The 22760-nt window shown below is 34.8% G+C and overlaps 1 protein-coding gene across 6 annotated transcripts in view; it reads left to right on the top strand.

Annotated features, from left to right (window-relative positions):
- APC (APC regulator of WNT signaling pathway) overlaps positions 1 to 22760 on the top strand; it is a 152217-nt gene that overhangs the window by 70198 nt on the left and 59259 nt on the right. For all 6 annotated transcript variants that reach the window (XM_023731973.1, XM_023731975.1, XM_023731971.1 and 3 more), the window contains 4 exons: positions 1340 to 1424; positions 2553 to 2754; positions 6440 to 6548; positions 8585 to 8698. In XM_023731973.1, coding sequence (XP_023587741.1) covers positions 1340 to 1424; positions 2553 to 2754; positions 6440 to 6548; positions 8585 to 8698 — 510 coding nt within the window. The remainder of the gene's footprint in view (positions 1 to 1339; positions 1425 to 2552; positions 2755 to 6439; positions 6549 to 8584; positions 8699 to 22760) is intronic.

Here is a 22760-nt window from a genome sequence, read left to right as displayed (position 1 = left end):
GTTTCAAGCTTTTGGTTTCCTTGTTTTTGAACTTGATTCATTCTACTGGCTAGAAACTTAGTCTCTTATTTTAGACTGTAAATGTACTAGTTCTTCCAATTGGAAAGTACTTTGAAGTAGCTACTGATGATTTTAATTTTAACATTGTGATTCTTTATTGAGAAACTGTATAATAAAATAGGTATACAGCTACCACTTCTCTCTGCGAATTTCATAAAACAGATGGGGAGCTGCCATGTTTCCCCGTGAATTTGGCAACATAGGTCAGGAGCTGCAATCTCCCCCCCTAAATTTGGCAGAACAGGTCAGGAGCTGCCACTGCCCTCTGCAAATTTCATAAAACAGCACTATTTCCCAGGTTTTCTCTGAGTCACAAAAAGAACCCTAAACGAGGAACACCATGGAGCTTGGACAGCGTTTTGCCTAGACCAATGTGTACCTGAGTTTGCTTGTGGGTGGCAGGCAGCCTAGTGCTGTAGCTTGTCTCGTGACCAGTGACCACCTAATCCTGTCATGGGAGTCTTTAACGCTCACGATGAGCGCTGGCAGCCACCCTAATGGCTTTTACTGGTTGACCCATGCCCAAATTTTGCAGCTTATGGTGACCCAGAACAGAGCTCTTTGAAAATAGAATTACCTGTTTAATGTTTCTAATGCTGGAATCCGAACACTAAACTGCAGTTCACTAAAAGAGTTACTAAATGTCACTCTTAACCAAACTATAAAGCAAAAATCTAAGAACGATTCTTCTTAAATAACCAGTTTTTTAAACAAATATGCCAAACAAAACTTAAGAAAACGTAAGGAAGAGAACAATAAGCAAAGGCTCATTTTCCAAGAGCACTTACCCTGTTGGTGTCAAAGGGACATGGAGTGCAAATGCCAGCTTCTGCTCTGCAGTTCCGGTCTCCTCGAGGTCAACTGGATTCGTGACTTCAGAATCCTTGATGACTATGCTGTTAACTGTTGTAGGGTAAAAACATCACAAAGTTTAGTAAAGCAAAAAGAAAGTTTTATTCTGAGTCTCTTTTGGTTTATTTGAAAAATAGGAATAATTGTATTGTTTTCAGAATTAGAGATATTGTATGTTAAACATTCCATATAGTATCTAGCATGGAAATTCTCTCCATAATCACCATTATCAAAATATCACCATTATTGTTGTTGGGGTATGATTTATTGTTCATAACTATAATAGATACTATATGTAGAGTGCTTTACAACTTATGTTTTCAGATTGATCTGAAAGAGCTTACGTAAATGTCAAGAACTAGAATCCTATCTTCAAGAAATTATTTAGAATTTTGTCATGTTAATATGTAGTGTTATTTTTTTACAGGAAGTACTTAAGCAGCTGCAAGGAAGTATTGAAGATGAAGCTATGGCTTCTTCTGGACAGATTGACTTATTAGAACGTCTTAAAGGTGGGAGTTTTAAAAAGTGTTTTAAAGTAATTTTTAGAACTCAGATTGTCAAATATATGTGTGTAGATTCAAGTGCAGCTTCTCTCAATTTGGGTGTTGATATCAGTTTTCTTGTTATATCCGCCTTACCAATTAAGATGTATTTCCTAAGTACAGATAAGTAAAAAGTCTATTTGCTTGTTAAACATTTAACTGGCTTTGTATAAACTATTCTAGATCTTTTCCTTGATAATTTTCAGCTCTTTTTAAGGCTTATTGCTATTTGGCCAATCACTAAATAGACCTTTAATGTGCTGTACACTACAGACTGGGTCCACTGTCTCGTTTGAAGAGGTAATGTCCTTCTCTGTTCCATCCAAGATAGAAATGCTTTATCATATAAGCTGATAATAAGCCATTTTTAGCAGAACTTTAAAGAATGTTTTTCTCATTTTGTTGCTTGAACATTCAGTATAAAAACAGGGAAAGGACTTAATAATTGAGGGTAGGCAGAAAAATTACCTTTTGGTCCCAAAACATTATTACCTAGACAGAATCTAAGGACATTTTGTCTGGTTTTCCTTAACATACTCCTTATTTTTCCCTGGCCCAAGCTGGTTTTGGAGGGAAAGTTTAGCCATTCTGATTCTAAACAATTGTGTATTCATTCATGTATATTTGTGGCTTCCTCTGTTAGCAGTTCAGAGCTGCAGACTTCTGAACCAAGCAGTGTACCCTCTTACAGAGTCTGTGTGTCAGGACTCAGTATGCTGTCCTTTTGCCAGCCCTCAGAGGGCCAGCCTCATTGAGGCTTAACAACATTATGATTTTTGGAAGACTTCCTCTTAGCTCTCCCTCCTGCCTTTGCCTTTGCTTAGAACCAGGGATTAGTCGATTTCTCTTAGTGCCATCATTTGTGATAAGGATTTCCTCTGTTCCCTGCCTAAATTTCTGCTCAGTAGTTGCCATTATTTAGTACTCCTTCAGGTTTTATGTATTTTAATTTTCATTTATATCATAAAGTCAATTAAATTTTGAGAGCTTATATATGAACCTAAGATTTCACCTTTAAAACAATGTAATAGCATTGGGGTATCTTAGATCACTTAAAGTAATTGTTATATTAAAACTTGTCTCTATTTTATTTAGAGCTTAACTTAGATAGCAGTAATTTCCCTGGAGTGAAACTACGGTCAAAAATGTCCCTCCGTTCTTATGGAAGCCGGGAAGGATCTGTATCTAGTCGTTCAGGAGAGTGCAGTCCTGTTCCTATGGGTTCATTTCCAAGAAGAGGGTTTGTAAATGGAAGCAGAGAAAGTACTGGATATTTAGAAGAACTTGAGAAAGAAAGGTAATGTTTGTTCATTATATACTAAACATTGATTTGTATGCTCCAATTTATTGCCATTATTTTTTTCATTTTGTAATACAAGATATAAATTCTGAAACGTGTATGATAGATAATAACTAATACTTATAGAGCACTTTGCATTTATTAACTCAAAGATAACATGTTACTGATTTTACTTATACTAAATCTAAAAATATAAAGGAGATGATTTCTTTAGATGCTAAGATTTCTCCTTTGTCACTTAAATATTTCTAATGCTCTGTATTTGAGTACTACACATAATCACAATATTTATATCGGATTAAAATATATAATTTTTAATTGCATTTCTGGGTATCTTTTAAAATAAATACAATAACTACTAGATCCTGTATAAGATGATTTTTTCTGTTATAGAAACCCTATTACAAGTGGCTACAGATGAAACATGTCTCATTTCATCAGTTTTAATGTCTATTGCTTGACATATGGAGTGAGTTCTGGTTCTTCACAGCTAGTGTATTACTTCTTACCTCCCTGAAGTTAAAATTGAAGGAACTGTGGTGGCACAGTAATTAAAGTGTTTAACTGCTAACTGAAAGGTCAGCAGTTCAAAACCACCAGCGGCTCTGCAGGAGAAAGAAGTTAAAATTATTTCCTACAAATGTCAGAATATACATCATTATCAAAGACTTCATCACATGTTTCACATCCCCAGAAGATTACATTCCTTAATGCAAGAATGATGCTTTATTATCTTTATATTCCTAAAAGTTCCATTAGATGCTTAAATGTTAGAACATATAAATGTTACATTAAATTTTTTGTGTCTTGTGTAAAATAGAGATATGGTTCTACCATGTAGGGTTGTTGACAATTTAGATTTTTTTTTTTTATTATCGTTGAGAATACACACAGTAGAACATACACCAGGTCAGCAGTTTCTACATGTACAATTCAGTGACACTGATTACATTTTTCGAGTTGTGCAACCATTCTCACCCTTCTTTTCTGAGTGTTTCCTCCCCCATTAACATAAACTCACTGCCCCCTAAGTTTCCTATGTAATTTTTTGCGTTGCCGTTGACAGTTTCATCCCAGATAGATTTTAAAAGAGCACAGTGCTCGAGGCAGACATTCTTTACTAGTTAAGCTAAACTATTGTTTGGTTTTAAGAAGACTTAAGGAGATATTTTTAGTTTAAGGTTTAAAGATTCTCTCAGGGCATTACTTTAATGGAACCAACGTTTGTGGTGGTCCTTGATGCTATTTGTCTTAAAGCTTGTTACGCGTAGAGGGGAAAGATAGTTGCTCTCAACAAATAAATATAATTCCTTAGAAACACAAATTAAAAGCTAGGTACGCATGTAACTTTGTATGCTTGTGTTGTCTCCCTATGTTACGTTCTCCTTTCTTAAGTATAATAAGTTTTTGCACCAGAATTTTTGTAATAGAACTGTGCAGATACTTAAATGAAATAAACTTTAAGGAAAAAAGAAAAATATATTGAGTTGGAAAAAACTCAATTTTTTACTGAAAGGTATTCAGCTTTATGCCTCAGTCCTATCTCCCCTCATTGCCTCCCCCACCCCCACATACACCCTTGTTTAGAATTTCATATTTTTTTCTTACTATTCTTTCTTAGTTTTTCAATGTTTTTAATGTTTGTTAAGGTAATATTGAACATTCTGAAGTCTAATTAAATAGTCCAGAATTTATCATGAAAAGCATCAATAATTCACCCCACCTTTTCCTAGCCTTAGTTTTGTTTCTCGTGAGCTGGTTACTTCCATAACTCTGAACAAACCGTTGCCGTCAAGTCGATTCCGACTCATAGTGACCCTGTAGGAGAGTAGAACTGCCCCATAGGGTTTCCAAGGCTGTAAATCTTTGTGGAAGCAGACTGCCACATCTTTTGCCTGCGGAGCAGCTGGTGGATTCCAACCGCTGACCTTTTGGTTAGCAGCCAAGCGCTTAACCACTGTGCCACCAGGGTTCCTTATAACTCTAAATAAATGTTTATATTACTAGTTCTTGACTTACTGACTTTGGACATGTCTTATTGACTCACCACTTTGAAAGATGAGGATTTGTTAAATTCACCAATTCCCAGCCAATTTTCAGTTCTCTCCTCCCAATGTTTTTGATTGTACACATACACACAGATGCATATATACATACATATTTATATTAATTCTTATGTTTGTTACCTTTGTAAATTTAAACATTCTATTTCTTTATTTCTTGTACTATTTTATTACTGTGTCTGTTGAAGCCCCACTATTATAAGATGTGGCAGCTGCATGTTTATTTTTACTTTGTTGAGGCTGGTAACATTATGCTGTATATATTTAAGTCTTCGTTTTTTTTCTGTAAATTAATTATAGATGTTGAAATCCAATAATGTTTTTGTTATGACTCTGTAATTGTTGGTCACTGTGGAGCCAAGAAGTATGCTAGAATTAATCTTTCCTCCCTGTTGATGGAATATCGTGCCCTCTGCTACTTGAAGGAGTATGGTCCTATTTGGACTATGTCTTCCTTGTATAGCTTTTTTTCCCCAGAATTTCTGATTGCTTTTCTTTTATTATGTTGGGAACAGAAACTTCTCCCTTCACCCAATACTAGGATTTTCTAACTTCATTTTCTTCTTGGAGAAATTTTTATTGGAGCCCATTAATTTTTTGTTCTAATTTGAGCCATTTGCTTTCTAATCATGCCACACAATTTTCATGCTGGAATTTCTTGTCATTATACTTTCTGTTTAGTTCAGCTATATCTAGTATCCTCTTGGTTTTCACTATGATGGAGGGAGATAAATTGAGTCCTTGTAAGTATGACAGTATCTTTATTTGGCTTTCATCCTTGATTGATAATTTGGATAGACCTAGGTACAAACTCATTTTCGTTCTCTATTACAAATATCACTGATGAGAAATTTATACTAGTCTGATGCTCATTCCTTTGTAGGCCACCATTTTTCCTTTTTTTAAAGCTTTTAGAATACCTTGGTGTGGGTCTTTTCTTTGTTCATCATGCTCTAGATACTCACTGAGCCTTTTCATTCTGGAGTTTTGTTTTCTTCATCTTTTGGAAATCCTGTTACATTATTTCTTTGATGGTTTTCTCTCCTCTCTTTTCTTTGTTCTCTCTTTCAATATGTCTCTTAAGTCATAGATTAACTCTCTCTGTGTTTTTTATCCTCATTTTCTGAATGCCCAAGATAAGTGCCAAAAAGTGGTCAATTCAGGATTCAAACCCATGTCTGTAGCTCTGTAAGCTTTTTTGAAGCTGAGTTTTCCAATCTAGAGTCAGCATAAGAATAATCACCTCAAGGGATTGTCATGAGGATGTAATTAGATTTTTTAAAAAGTGCTTAGTACCTGCCTGGAACATAGAGCAACATTAATGTTAGTGAGTTGTTGTCGTTGTCATATTAGCTATGCATTGGTTAAAATGTAAATATTCTAGGAAAGATGATTTTCATCTTATTTAGATGAAAAAGTAAAAACGTTTTACTATCCAGATTTTAATGATTATAATATTGTAAGTCCCAAATTCAAAAATGCAAAATTAATAAATTTTTCATTTATTCATTATTAGTACTTTAATTAAAATAGAGAACTTTACAGTAACAGTGGGTAAGGATTGCTATTATGCAGTCTGTATTAGCATTGTGTTAAACTCTCCGTTTTTGTAAAAACAGATCATTACTTCTTGCTGATCTTGACAAAGAAGAAAAGGAAAAAGACTGGTATTATGCTCAACTTCAGAATCTCACTAAAAGAATAGATAGTCTTCCTTTAACTGAAAATGTAAGTAATTTGCCAATATGATTACTATCTTAAACAGACAGCTTAATTTGGAGTACTTAAACCTAGAGAGTCTCTGGGTGGCACAAATGGTTAACTGCTTGACTATTAACCGAAAGGTTGGCAGTTAGAATCCATAGGTGCCTCAGAAATAAGGCCTGGAGATTTACTTCGAAAAGATCACAGCCATTGAAAATGCTATAGAGCACAGTTTTACTCTGAAACACGTGGGGTCGCCAGGAGTCAGACCTGTGTCACACACAGCTTTCTATGGACACATAGAACATGAAAAATTTATAGAACTTCCTCATTCCCTTCATGGCTCTGTTACCAGAAGCTATAGCTCTGTTGCCTATCATTTTAGTTAAAGCTGTTCATATTTTTAACCTATATTCTGTCTTAGGGAATGTGTTTCATAAGTTTTATTACCTTGTCTTTTTCACTATTTTGTATGTCAAGCAAGTTATCACGGTGTTTGGAATTTTAATTAGAGGTTTAATAACTCTATGAATGAATTAACATCTACTCTATGAAGAAGTACTTCTTTTTATGTGTTTCAGCTTTTCTTCACTTTTGGATTTTTACCAAAAAGTCTTTGTTGACTTTGTCCTTGCTGTTTATTACTATCTACATTATAGGATCACTATGAGCTAGAATCGGCTTGACGGATATGGGTTTGGTTTTGGTTTTATAGTATGTATAAGCTTTTTCTTATCCCATTTTCTTCATATTTACAAATGAAGAAGTTCTGTCTGTTTAGTCTAAATGTATATGATAATCCTTACCTTAAATTGAGCTACAGACTTACGGATGATGGAACTGTTTCTTAATTGTTCTATGTTGTCCATATTAATATGCTAGGTTTTTTTCTGTGACAGATATATATGTAACAAAATATTTGCTGTTTCAACATTTTTACATGTATATTAATTCAGTGACATTAATCACATTCATCTTGTTCAACCATCACCACGACTGTTCCCAAATTTTTCTGTTGTCCTTAACAGAAGCTCAGTGTCTCCTAAGCAGTGAGTTCCCTTTTTCCCCTTCTTGCCTCCCACTCGTGGTAACCATTGATAAACTTAGGTCTCTGTACACTTACCTATTCTATATATTTTATATAAGTGGGATCATATAATATTTATCTTTTTGTGAACATGCTAGTTTTTTTAGTAATTAGAAGTAGCACTTCTTCAACCAAAAACCAAACCTGTTGCTGTTGAGTCGATTGCAACTCATAGCAACCCTATAGGACAGAGTAGAACCACCCTGTAGGGTTTCCAAGGAGCAGCTGGTAGATCCAAACTGCTGACCTTTTGGTTAGCTGGTGAGCTCTTAACGACTGTGCCACCAGGGTTCTAGTACCTCTTTAGGGGAAAATAATCATAAGGGAACTGAAGTTAGGCTCACCCTAACTGTATCAATTATACGTTCTTGTTATTAGGTGCCGACGAGTCGGTTCCAACTCATAGTGATCCTGTGTACAACATAATGAAACACTACCCAGTCCTGCGCCATCCTCACAGTTGTTGTTATGCTTGAGCCCATTGTTGCAGCCACTGTGTCAGTCCATCTCATTCAGGGTCTTCCTCTTTCACTGACTCTCTAATTTACCAAGCATGATGTCCTTCTCTAGGGACTGTTCCCTCCTAATAACATGTCCAAAGTATGTGAGACGTAGTCTGGCCATCCTTGCTTCTAAGGCACATTCTGGCTATACTTCCTCCAAGACAGATTTGTTCATTATTTTTGCAGTCCATGGTATATTCAGTATTATATATTTTGAATGAAATAGTTCAACTTAATTAAAGGCAGTTGTGACAATGGGGCAATAAAAGTGATTCAATTCTGTGTTTCACATCCGGTACCCAGACTGAGCATAGCACCTATAATCAAGTTTTAAGACTCGTTGGAGTAAAAAATAATTTCCTCAGGTACTGTGACTTACAAATTTGCTTATTCATTTTCCTTTTGGTTTTTACCAATAAACACACAAACACGGATGAGATGCTAAATTTTTATTTTATTTGTGGTTTTAGTTTTCTTTACAAACAGATATGACCAGAAGGCAATTGGAATATGAAGCAAGGCAAATCAGAGTTGCAATGGAAGAACAACTAGGTACTTGCCAGGATATGGAAAAACGAGCACAGGTAACTTATTTGTTTTAAAAGTGTGAAACAGCACCAGCTAGGGAAGAGCTAATAGATACGAATTATAGTTCCATTAACATAGATTAAATTTTGTTTTAAAAGATATTTATAACTCTATCTTCACTTAGGTACTATCTCAAAATAAGAATAATTTACCCTGGCTGTTGAGCAGCATAACCAATAGTCACATAATTCTACCTCCACCATATTTCATTTCTTCTGATACAGTTCTTATTTGCTCTGGAATTGGAAGAGGGAGAAGAAGTTAGATGCTGGTGTGTTGGTACCTGATAAGTAACTTCAGCTTTCCTTGAGGTTTTTACTCCCAGTAATCTAAGGATGTGTGATAACATTCAGAATATTTCACTGCTCTTCAAGTCACTCACTTAAAAAAAAAAAAAAAAAAAAGGCAGCCCTAATTCAAGGAAAGTGGAAAGGAAACACGTAAAGAGAACATTAGGAGAGAAGAGATGAGTTAGATGGAGAACAACTCCCATATTTCTGTCCACAACTAATGTCAAGAAAAAATACTAACTTTGCCGTTTGTCAAGCATTTTTATTTGTTATTGAATGTAACCCTTTTATGTTCATACAACTATGTGACTGACTGACTTTTTTTTTTAACGCTTGAAGAAGCTTTACTGACTGCCCTGTCTGTTTCAAAGCAAGCTTGGGGATTTTTTGTTTTAGCCTTTGGGACAAACTGGTAGGAAAACAGTATCTGAAAATTTTACTTTAAGTAAATATGCAAATAAAAGGGAGAACCTACATTTCTATGTATGGTAAAATACTATTTTGTATTCTGAAAAAGTTCAGTTTTTTTTTTTTTTTTATGTTAATATGGTGAAAATAGACACAACAAAACATATGCCAATTCAACAATTTCTACATGCATAATTCAGTAACGCTGATTACATTCTTCAGGCTGTGTAACCATTCTCGCTGTCCATTTAAAAATTATTTCATTAACATAAACTCACTGCCCCCGAGCAAAAATTCCCCCGTCTCCTTAATTATTTTTGATTTCTATGTATTTGCTTATTTCATATAAGTGAGATTATATAGTGTTTGCCCTTTTGTGACTTGACAAATTTCACTTGGCATAATGTTTTCAAGGTTCATCCATGTTGTTATATGTATTAGGACTTCATTTCTCTTTATGGCTGAGTAATATTTTATTGTACATATATACCACATTTTATTTATCCATTCATCTGTTGATGGACATTTTGGTTGTTTCAACCTTTTGGCTTTTGTTGAAAGTGCTGCAGTGACCATTGATGTACATATGTCTGTTCATGTTGCTGCTTTCAAGTCTCTTAGGTATATATACCTAAGAGTGGAATAGCTAGGCCATATGGTAGTTCTATGTTCAGTTTTTTGAGGAACTGCCAAACTTTTCCACAGTGGCCAGACCATTTTACATTCCACCAGCAATGGATGGGGGTTTCTGTTTCTCTACAACCTCACCAACACCGATTGTTTTACTTCATAGTTTTAAAATCACTAACATAGAATATTTTACACACCTCAAAGTATAGTCTTTAGCTTTTATGTGGTAGCTTCCTGAAAATAATGTATATTCTATTTTTGCAGGAGTATGGTGGTAGACTACCGTGATACTTAAATGCCAATACCGTGATGTACTTCATAGCCTAGATCCATTAGTTTCACAGTGAGACTGAGGCTTAATGTGTGTATCAGTTTTCATGTTTATAGTATGTATATATAATATATTATTTTTTCTTACTTTCCTCTTGTCCCTATCCCATACAGATAGATTAAGAACTTTAATGTCAAAAATAAAACTTCAAAACTTTCAGTAGAAAGTATCCATTAATATCTTTCTGCTATTGGGGTAGAAAATGATTCCTTAAACAAGACATAAAACATTAATTATAAAAGAAAAGATTGCTAAATTTGATTATATTAAGAGTTTATCTTCATCAGCTACCTTAAAGAAAGTGAAAAGGTCAACTTACAAATTGGGAGGAATTTTTTTTTTTTTTTCTTTCTTTAATCTTTTTTTATTGTACTTCAGGTGAGGGTTTACAGAACAAATAGTTTCTCATTACACAGTCAGTATGCATATTGTTTTGTGACATTGGTTAACAACCCCACAACATGTCAACACTCTCCCTTCTCGACCTTGGAGAACCTTTTTTCTTTTTTGGTGAAAATATACATAGCCAGAGATACACCATTTCAAAAATTTCTACATGTACAGTTCAGTGACATTGATTACATTCTTCCAGTTGTGCTGCTATTCTCACTATCCTTTTCCAAATTATTCCATCACCATTATCTTCAACTCACTGCCCCCTAAGCTTCCCATCAAACCTTTTGAGTTCCTGTTGTCAATTTGATCTCACATAGATAATTTTTTTTTTTTGTACTTTAGATGAAGATTTACAGAACAGAATAGTTTCTCATTAAACAGTTAGTACACATATTGCCCTGTGACAGTGGTTAACAACCCTAACAACCCCACGACATGTCAACACTGTCCTTTCTCTTGGATTCCCTACCAGCAGCTTTCCGTCCGGGAGGAGATATTTACCACCGTATAACTAAGAATTAGAAACGAGTATATAAAGAATGCCCCCAAATTTATTTTGTATTTATTATTTATTTTATATTTAGTAATTGTAACCTCAGAGATTTACTTGGAATTATTTTTAAATGTCAGGCAGTTATCTATAGGCTTGTCTCTAGAAAAACTATGAGAAATATTACTTTGGTTTATATGAATGTGTATTTTTTTATGTGACTGTCTGAAATACTATATAGGGAGGTTAGTTTTTCCATTAATGGGTTTGTTTTTAGAAATCCTTAAGGAACAAAATAAGACAGTAGATTTGAAAATTCTTATCCTGTACAAATATAAGTAGCTATATTCAAGACAGTTTAATCTATATCCTAGAAAAGTGATTAACTTGAGCCTTTTCTTGGCCATTTTGTTCAGATATGTGCTAATACAGTAATTTTTGTTATCCTAGAGTATAGTGTTTTTCATTTTTAGTAGTAAATATTCTAAGAAAATCTTATTCCATATTTTGAGAAATGACAAGCATTCATTTATTTTGGAAGTGGCCATGTGAAGTTTAAGGTTAAAGAAATACTGTAAATACGGTAAAAAGGCAAACAGTGGAACTATTTGTAGCATATATAACAAGGAGTTAATAACTCTAATTATATAAGGAGTGCCTACAAGTCAGTTGAAAGCAAGACAACCAAATAGCAAAATAGAAGATGTGAATACATACTCTCATCACAAAATAAGAACAAATGGTTAATAAACAATTGTGAGAAGATGCTTAAATGTCACTAGTCATCAGGGAAATGTGACATAAAATAGGGTACACTTTTTGTTTTGTTTTGTTTTTTATCTATCATACTGGAAAAAACTTTAAAGTTTGATGACAGGCAGTATTGGTGAAGGTGGGGGAGGAAGAACACTGAACTACCCTGTTGTCCTAAAAATAAATTGGTACATTGTGAAGGATAGTGTGGTACTGTCAACATTAAAATGCCTGTACACTCTGACCCAGTAATTCTGTAGGACTCCTAGGAATATGTGCTATAGAAATAATTACTTTCTCACCAAAGAAGACATTCAGGCGGCTAACAGACACATGAGGAAATGCTGGAGTTCATTAGCCATTAGAGAAATGCAAATCAAAACTATAGTGAGATACCATCTCACCCCAACAATACTGGCACTAATGAAAAATAATAAATGTTGGAGAGGTTGTGGGGAGACTGGAACTCTTACGCACTGCTGGTGGAAATGTAAAATGGTACAACCACTATGGAGAACAATATGACGCCTCCTTAAAAAGCTAGAAGTAGAAATACCATATGATCCAGCAGTCCCAGTCCAAGGAATGTATCCTAGAGAAATAAGAGCCATCACACGAATAGACGTATGCACACCCATGTTCATTTCAGCACTATTCACAATAACAAAATATGGAAACAACCTAAGTGCCCATCAACAACAGATGAATGGATAAGCAAATTATGGTACATACACACAACGGAATACTACACAGCGATAAGAACAACGGTGAATCCACAAAACATCTCACAACGTGGATGAGTCTGGAGGGCATTATCCTGAGTGAAATAAGTCAATCACAGAAGACAAATATTGTATGAGACCACTATTATAAAAACTCAGGGTTTACACACAGAAAAAAATATTCTTTGATTGTTATGAGGGTGAGGAGGGATAGAGAGGGGAGATCACTAACTAGATAGTAGACGAGTGTCAACTTTGGTGAAGGAAAAGACAACACAAAATATAGGGGAAGTCAGCACAGCTCCACCAGGGCAAAGTCATAGACGTTTCCTAGACACATCCAAAGACCCTGAGGGACCAAGTTGCTGGGGCTGAGGGCTGGGGACCGTACTCTTGAGGGACCTCTAGGTCAGTTTTCATGACATAGTTCATCAAGAAAATGTTCTAAAAGCTTGTGAGCAGCCATCCAAGATACATCTATTGGTCTCATCCTGTCTGGAGCAAAGGAAAATAAAGAAAACCAAAGACACAAGGAAAATATTAGACCAAAGGACTAAAGGACTGTATAAACCACAGCTTTCACCAGCCTGAACCCAGAAGAATTAGATGGTTCGTGGCTACCACCACCAACTACTCTGATAGGGATCACAGTAGAGGGTTCTGGACAGAGCAGGAGAAAAACGTAGAACATAGTTCAGATTCACAAAAAAAGACCAGGCTTACTTGTCTGACAGAGACTGGAGGAGCCCCCGAAACTATGTCCCCTGGACACTGCCAACTCAGAACCGAAACTACTCCCGAAGCCCACTTTTCAGACAAAGATTAGACAGGCCTATAAAACAAACAACACGTGAGGAACGTGCTTCTTAGTTCAGTCAAATATATGAGACCAAATGGGCATGGGAATCCAGGGTGGAAAGGAGGAGGGTTCTGTCAGATTGTGGGAATTGCAACCAATGTCACAAAACAATACGTGTATAAATTTTTGAATGAGAAACTAAATTGAGCTGTAAACTTTCACCTAAAGAACAATAAAAATTAAAAAATATATGTATTTTTCTTAGAGTACAAGATATATATATCTTATGATATTCATTGTAGCATTATTTGTGAGACAGAAAAAAAGAAGATGACTTAAATCCATCATTAAGGGCATTATTAAATAAATTATTAAAACAGTCGTGTAGAGCTGTTAAAAATAAGAAGATAGTAGAATAATGGAAATACAGTGGCCGGAGAACTCCTTTCCCTCCCAACTTCGTGCTTGCATGACTCAACAAGTAAAACAAGAACCACCAGCTGTTGGACTGGGAAAGGGATCTCAGGAGGACCTGAGGCCACAAGAAAAAAAGAATGGTGTAGTGGTTAAGCATTTAGCTGCTAACCAAAAGATCAGCAGTTCAAATGCACCAGCTGCTCCTTGTAAACTCTATAGGGCACTTTTACACTGTCCTGTAGGAATGTTATGAGTCAGAATCAACTTGACAGCAATGGCTTCTGTGGATTTGTTTGTTTGTTTGTTTTAATAATAAACCAGAAACCAGAAGCAAACCGTATTGTTTTGAGAAAATAATGGAATTATTCCCATTGCAATCATTAATATGATTGGGGTACTTGCTGTCATCATTTACTTGACATTATTTTGGAGGCTCCACTCAGGCAGTTAGGAAAATAAAATGAGTGGTATAAATACTAGAAGAGACCAAATAATCATTAGATGTAAATGGTAGGTTGTTTCCTGGAAAAGCCCTAAAGAATGAACCAAAAAAATATTTAAACTAATAAGAGAATTTAGTAAGATAATAATAAGTAATTAAGTTGAGATCAACTACCAAAAAAATCAGTAGTTCTTCTTTACTTGCGATAACTACCACCTAAAAATGAATAATTAAAAAAAAAAAAATTTTTAAATTGGTAACTTTTCTCTATCTAGTAATAACCACCACTTAAAAGTGGAAATAGGGGTTGGAGGACCTATTCACATTAACCAAAAGCTTTAAAATACCTCGAAAATACCTACATGAAGAAAAATACAAGATTGCTCAAGGACACAAAATATAACCTTAATGGAGAAACCTGGATGAGAAGACTTTAATATCCTAAAAATGTCTGTCCTTCTTAAATTAATATATAAATATAATACAATTCCAATATAATCTTAATTTCTTTCGACCTTGGAGAAATAATTCTAAAGTTTATATTGAAGAATAAATATTGCCATAATTTCCAAAAATATTTAGGAAAGAAAGCATAATGGGTGGTGATTTATCTTCCATTTGTCAAAATTTACTGCAAAGATGTTGAGATAATAATAGTATGAAAGTAGCAGGAATAAAACCAAACAAAACGCATTGCCGTCAAGTCCGTTCTGACTCATAGCTACCCTGAAGGACAGAGTGGAACTGCCCCCATAGGGTTTCCAAGGCTGTAATCTCTATGGAAGCAGACTACCACATCTTTCTCCCATGGAGTGGCTGGGGGATTCTAATCACAGATCCATTGGTTGGCAACTGAGCGCTTTAATCACTGTGCCACCAGGGCTCCTTGTGGCAGGCATGGAGGTAGGCAAATGGAATAGACTAATTACATTGTTATATAGCTATAATTATTATCTGTAGTTATATACAGGTAGATGTCTGCCTATCTGCCTATATCTGTATAGTTATATAGCTACAATGTATATTTATAATACTTGTAACAGAAAAGCTACATTAGAAATGTTGGGAAAAATGGTAAATAAATGATAAAAGACACAACTATGGGACAGGTCTGCTCTGTCACGTGGGATTACTATGAGTTGAAATTGACTCGTTAGCACCCAACAACAGTAGCAGTCTACTTGGAAGAAGAGAAATTAATTGGACCCTTACCTTGCAATTTATACAAGAAAAATTCCAGATTGATACTAAAAATTATTCGAAGAAAATATGGGACAATCAGGGCCTTCTTAAGTGAGAGTGGAAACTCAAAAGCCATACAGGAAAAAAAAAGTTAGAATTTATTTCATAAAATTTTAAAACATTTCATCCCACAAAAGATAAAGGGAAGATACTTGCAGTACATAAAGGGTAAAGGTTAATATCCCTAAAATATAAGAATTCCTATAGATAAGAAAAAGACAAGCCTGTTTTTTTAATAACAGTTAAAAATTATGTACGGAATAATTACACAGTTTAGGGAAATGCAAACAAAATCCGTTGTTGCTCATGCCTGTGTGAGATTTTTAGTTTCTAGAGGTAACCTCTGTTAACAGTTTGGTATCTCTGTATTTACTACTTTATTTATTCAAGTATTTGGGCACCTACTGTAGTGATTGCTACTCTCCTTTGCACATAAGCAAAGATTGGAAGAATGTACATCAAGTTGTTAATAGAGCTTCCTTCTGGGGAGTGGGGATTGGTGGATTGATTCTGTATTACCCTATGACTTCTAATATAGTTTATTCTTTCCTTAGTTTATGGACATTTAGGTTATTTATAATTTTTCATTGTTAAAAATAACTGATAAACCTACTTACTGTGTCTTGTACACATGTGCAAGAGTTTCTCTAGGTAAAAGGTTAGCAATCTTTTTCTTAAAGGGTCATATAATATTTAGGCTTTGTAGGCCATATGGTCTATTGTCACAACTACTCAGTCCTCCCTTTGTAGTGAGAAAGCAGCTGTAGGCAATACGTAAACAAATGGGCATCGCTGTGCTTCGATAAAATTTAATTTACTAAAACAGATGGCCAGCAGGCCCTAGTTTGCTGACCTCTGCTCTAGGTTATATACCTAAAAGCATAATCACTGGCCATAAGGTATGAATATTTTGAAAGTGTTTGCCAGATTGCTTTCAAAGTGATCGTATTGGTTTACATTTCTACTAGTAAAAAACCCATTGCCTTTGAGTCAGTTCCGACTCATAGTAACCCTATAGGACAGGGTAGAACTGCCCCATAGGGTTTCCAAGGAGCGGCCAGTGGATTTGAACTGCTGACCTTTTTGTTAGCAGCCTGAGCTCTTAACCATTTTGCCACCAGGATGGTGCATGAGAATTCTTGTTTTTGCATGTCTTCTCCAGCATTTATGTGGTCAGGCTTTATATAATAACAATCGTTGGGAAACGAAATATAGTTTTATTGTTTTAGTTTATACTTCTTTGAATATTACTGAAGTTGAATATATTCATATTCATATATTTCATATATTTATTAGATTTTTGGATTTTCTGTTACTTGTTTGTATCCTTTGCCTATTTTCTATTGTATTGAAAGTCTTATTATGTATTTGAGAGATGTTTTAATATCCTCTTGATACCAATCCTTTGTAGATAATATATATTACAACCCCTCCCTATTGTGTTACCTCTTTTAGTTTCATGACGGTATCTCTTTTTATAAAGCTAAATTAATTAAATTGTCAGATTTGTGCTTTCTGTGACCTGTTTAAATACATTTTTTTCCTATCCTAAAGTCATAAAGATACCTTCTTATTATTTCTAATAGTTTTAACATTTTATATTTACAGTTAGGTCTTTAATTTATCTCAAATTTGCTATTATGTATGTTGTGAAAGTAGGGATCTAACTATATATGTGTGTGTATATATATGTATATGAATACACACACACACTCACACACATTTATATAGCATATAGCGACCCTGTAGGACAGAGTAGAACTGCCCGATAGGGTTTCCAAGGAGTGCCTGCTGGATTTGAACTGTCACCATTTTGGTTAACAGCCAAGCTCTTAACCACTGCACCACCAGGGCTTCAAATATATGTACGTGTATATATATACATATATACACACACACAGACACACATGCAAATATATATATATGTGTGTGTATATAATAATACATGTGTATATAGACACACATAAACTTACATATACATGATACATAATATACATTGTTAACTAAATTTCCCATGATCACTTGTTGGATATTACACTGTTTCCCCACTGATTAATAATGCCATTTCTATCATATATTGTTTCCAGTATATGTTGAATATTTCTGGACTCTAATCCATTTAGTCTGCACCTGCACTGATACAACATTTATTTTATTTACTGTAGTTTTATATGTTTTGGTACCTGATAGGGTGAGTCCTTATCCTTCTTTTTCTTTTTAAAAATGTTGTTATATTCTAGACTCAGTATTATTCCATTTGAAATTTAGTATTAGCTTGTCTAACTCCAAGAAAATCCTCAGAGGCTTTTGATTTGAATTACTTTGAATTTATAAATTAATTTGAGAATAATTTATGTGTTTACAATATTGAGCCTTCGTGGTAAAAAGGTTGGACTCTGGAGGCAGACTTCCTGGATTTGGATCCAGACCTGCCACTTACCAGTGCTGTGATCTTGGGCAAACTCATTCTGCCTTAGTTTTCTCATCGATAAAATATAGATAATGATAACCTGTAAAATGCAAAGATAAATGAGTTAACAAAAGTAAAAGCACTTACGACCTGGCATATAGTAAACACTCAGTAAGTATTAGGTACTGTTACTCTTTTTATATCTCTTCATTCATTTAAGTCTCATTTTATGCCCTCCAATAAAATTCTGTAACATTCTCTATAAAAGTCCTTTCCAGTTTTTTTTAGATTTATTCCTGGATATAGTATAGTTTTTGTTACTATTGTAAATGAGATTATCTTTAATTACATTTAATAAATATTCAGCAATCTTTCTAAACTTTTTTATTTGCTTGTCTCAGTGGTTTATAGATTCTCATGTATCTTCTATATTAGCTGTCATATTTTTTGCAAATATTGACAATTTTATTTTTTTCCAGTCCTTATAACCTTTTTTTTCTTTTGTTAGATTGGGTAAGAGCTCTTAATATATCTTTGAATGGAAGTAGTGATCGTGGTCTTCTTTGTCTTGACTTTAAAGGAAATGCTTCTAAAATTTTATCATTAACTATGTTGTTTATTCAAGGTTTTTTTTTGATGGATACCGTTTATCAGGTTAAGGATCTTACTTTCTGTTCCCAAATTGTTGAATGTGATTCTGAATCTGTATTGAGCTTTATTATTATTACAGTCTTTTAAAACCACTTTTTCAAAAGTCACACAACTCCTCCTAAACAATATAACGTTTGTTGTTAAACACAGTTTTATAAATATTCAAGGTTGTCATATAGAAAAAGGAAAGAAGTACTGCTGGCTTCTTTCATCTTCTTGTGGAGAGACAGAAGTACAAGGGTTGTCATGTCAGAAATTATCCATTTTATTGTATATCAAGACATTAGACTTGACTTCAGGATTTAGTCCCTTATTATAATACAGAGATGTAGTGACATGAAGAGAAATATTAGATATAATTTCCTGTTTTCACCCTCTAAATATTAAAATTTTTGGTTCAGATATAATTTCCTGTTTTCATCCTCTAAATATTAAAATTTTTGGTTCAGGGCTTTTTTGGGGACGGGAAGCTAATTATACATAGCAAGGAGAAAACAATCAAGTATTAGGAAGTCAGTAATTGTGTGTAGTTTGCTTGTTTCTCTAAAGCCAAGAAATATTTACCATTTAGTTATAAAAGTGATCACTCATGTTTACAGTATCTTTAGAAAGCTGCCAAAAGTACAGACATTTCTCCTTCAGCCTGTTTTCATGGAGTAAATTGGACATGGTAAGATTTATTAAATAGAGAATATTATTTACCTTAACTTCACAACTTTAAGAATCATAATAGAGAATCAGCTTAGTTGTAGTCTTAGAAAGGAAGGAAGGGAGGAAGGAAGATTTTCTTTGGTGAATGTAACTTTTTTGCTTGAGATTTTCTATACTTTGTTTATCATAACACTGGATAATAGCAGCAATAAACGTTTTTACTGTGGTGATAAGAAAAATACGAGAACATTGTATTTAAGCAAAATTAGATGTGATCAGAAAAGATAAATTTTTTGTGTATGTTTTATAACTATATATGATTAAAGCTATTTGTTACACTACTTTTGTTATTTATCTGTTGGGGGATAATACATGTTCAGAAATCTTATATTGATGAGGTACATAATCAAAAAGGTTTGGAAACAACTCAGTCTAGCTTCTAATACTTTCTTTTTCCAAATGAAACAATTACTTTTATAGTAGTTTTTGATACCACAATATTAGGAAGTACAACACCTGTGGTACTCATGTTTTAAAGACTGTGTATTTGACCTATCTTAAAGCTAATGTATAAAAATCATTCCAACTTACAAGGTCATTATACATAAATGATTTGGTTTTTCCCGTTTCTACTAGTATTTATATAAATTAAAGGAAATCTAGCTCTTTTTTTAAACTTTTTTCTACATTGTTTCAATTTTGCATTATTTAATCTGTAAATTATTGCTTTCTGGTTTCAGGATGGTGGGAAAGCAAAAGCTTTACCGTCATTGTGATCCTAGTGTTAGAAATTTTAAAAAAATGTTTAACTGCAGTGGGCATTTTGAAAGGCCAAATCTGAAAAATACTAGTGACTTCTAATAGGAATACCTTTGGGGAGGATTATTCCTACTGTTCAAACCCTGATGCTTGTTAAAACAAACTAGATGCTCTTTCCTTCTACAGGTGTACCATGTTTTACATAAATCCATTATGCTACATTTTGTATTAATATAAAAAAACTGATTTCAGGTGTAATTCTTCTCTTTGTTGGAATTTTTTTTATTGTTTTAATTTTTTTATTGTAATTAAATGAAGTTTACATTTCAAGTTAGTCTCCCATACAGAATTTTTTTTTCTTTTTTTTAACATACATTGTTATGAGACCCCAACAGCTCACCTTATTCTGTGACAGCATACTCTTCCCCTCTGCCCCTGATTCCCCATGAACATTCAACCAGCTCCTAACTCTCTCTGCCTTCCCATCTCACCTCTGGACAGAAGCCGCCCCTTTGGTCTCTTGTATCTAATTGACTAAGAGGCACATTCTTCACAAGTATCACTTTATGTCCCACAGTCCAGTCCAATCCCTGTCTGAAGAGTTGGCCTCGGAAGCTGTTTTAGTTCTGGGGTGATAGACCAGGGGCCATGCTTTCCGGGGCACCTCCAGTCTCAGACCGTTAAGTCTGATCTTCTTACTAGAATTTGAGTTCTGCATCCCATCGTTCTACTGCTCCATCAGGGACCCTCTGTTGTGTTCCCTGTCAGGACGTTCATTGGTGGTAGCCGGGCACCATCTAGTTCTCCTGGTCTCAAGCTGATGAAGTCTCTGGTTTATGTGGCCCATTCTGTCTCTTGGGCTAATACTTTCCTTGTGTCTTTGGTGTTCTTCATTCTCCTTTACTCCAGGTGGTTGAGACCAATTGATGCATCTTAGATGGCCGCTTGCAAGCTTTTAAGACCCCAGACGCCACTCACCAAAGTAGGATGCAGAACGTTTTCTTATTAACCTTTGTTATGCCAATTGACATAGATGTTCGCTGAAAGCATGGTCCCCAGACCCCGCATGCCTGCTACTGTGTCTCTCAAAAGTATTTGATTGTATTGAGGAAACTTCTTAGCTTTGGTTTAGCCCAGTTGTGCTGGCTTCCCCTGTAGTGTGCTGTCCTTCCCTTCACCTAAGATGATTCTTACCTACTATCTAGTTAGTGAATAACCCTCACCCTCCCTCCCTACCCCCGTAACCATCAAAGAATGTTTTCTTCTGTATTTAAACCTTTTCTTGACTTCTTATAATTGTGGTCTTATGCAGTATTTGTCCTTCTGTGACTGACTAAATTCACTCAACATAATAAGTTCCAGCTTCCCCCAAGTTATACGATGTTTCACAGCTTCATCATTGTTCTTTATCGTTGTTTAATATTCCATTGTGTGGATATACCATAGTTTGTATATCCATTTGTCCATTAACGGGCACTTAGGATGCTTCCAGCTTTTTGCTGTTGTGAACAGTGCTGCGATGAACATGGGTGTGCATATATCTACTCGTGTGATGGGTCTTGTTTCTCTAGGATATATTCCAAGGAGCGGGATAGCTGGATCGTATGATACTTCTATTTCTGGCTTTTTAAGGAAGTGCCAGATCGATTTCCAAAGTGATTGTACCATTTTACATTCCCACCAACAGTGTGTAAGTGTTCCAGTCTCTCCACAACCTCTCCAGCATTTGTTATTTTGTGTTTTTTGGATTAATGCTAGCCTTGTTGGGGTGAGATGATATCTCATTGTAGTTTTGTTCTGCATTTCTCTAATGGCTAATGATGGTGAACATTTCTTCATGTGTCTGCTAGCTGCCTGACTATATTCTTTGGTGAAGTACCTGTTCATATCCTTTGTCCATTTTTTAATTGGGTTATTTGTCTTTTTGCTGTTGAGGTTTTGCAGTATCTTGTAGATTTTAGAGATAAAATGCTGATTGGATTTGTCGTAGCCAAAAATTTTTTCCCAGTCTGTAGGTTGTCTTTTTAGTCTTTTGGTGAAGTCTTTTGATGAGCATAAGTGTTTGATTTTTAGGAGCTCCCATTTATCTGGTCTGTCTTCTGGTGCTTGTGCATTGTTACTTATGTTTATGCCGTGTATTAGGGCTCTTAGCATTGTCTCTATTTTTTCTTCCATGATCTTTATAGTTTTTGATTTTGTATTTAAGTCTTTGATCCATTTTGAGTTAGTTTTTGTACATGGTGTGAGATATGGGTCTTGTTTCAGTTTTTTGCATATAGATATCCAATTATGCCAGCACCATTTGTTAAAGAGACTGTCTTTTCCCCAATTAATGGACTTTGGGGCTTTGTCAAATACTAGCTGCTCATAGGTGGATGAGCTTATATCTGGATTCTCAACTCTGTTCCATTGGTCTATGTATCTGTTGTTGTACCAATACCAGGCTGTCCTGACTACCGTGGCAGTACAGCAGGTCCTAAAATCAGGTAGTGTAAGGCCTCCCACTTTGTTCTTCTTCTTAAGTAATGCTTTATTTATTCGGGGTCTCTTCCCTTTCCATATGAAGTTGGTGATTTGTTTCTCCATCTCATTAAAAAATGCTGGTGGAATTTGGATCGGGATTGCATTGTATCTGTAGATTGCTTTGGGTAGAATTGACATTTTCAC

This window comes from Trichechus manatus, unplaced genomic scaffold (assembly GCF_000243295.1).
Source record: "Trichechus manatus latirostris isolate Lorelei unplaced genomic scaffold, TriManLat1.0 scaffold00047, whole genome shotgun sequence".
Classification (NCBI taxonomy): Eukaryota; Metazoa; Chordata; class Mammalia; order Sirenia; family Trichechidae; genus Trichechus; species Trichechus manatus.
This window is presented reverse-complemented; position numbering and strand designations above follow the sequence as displayed.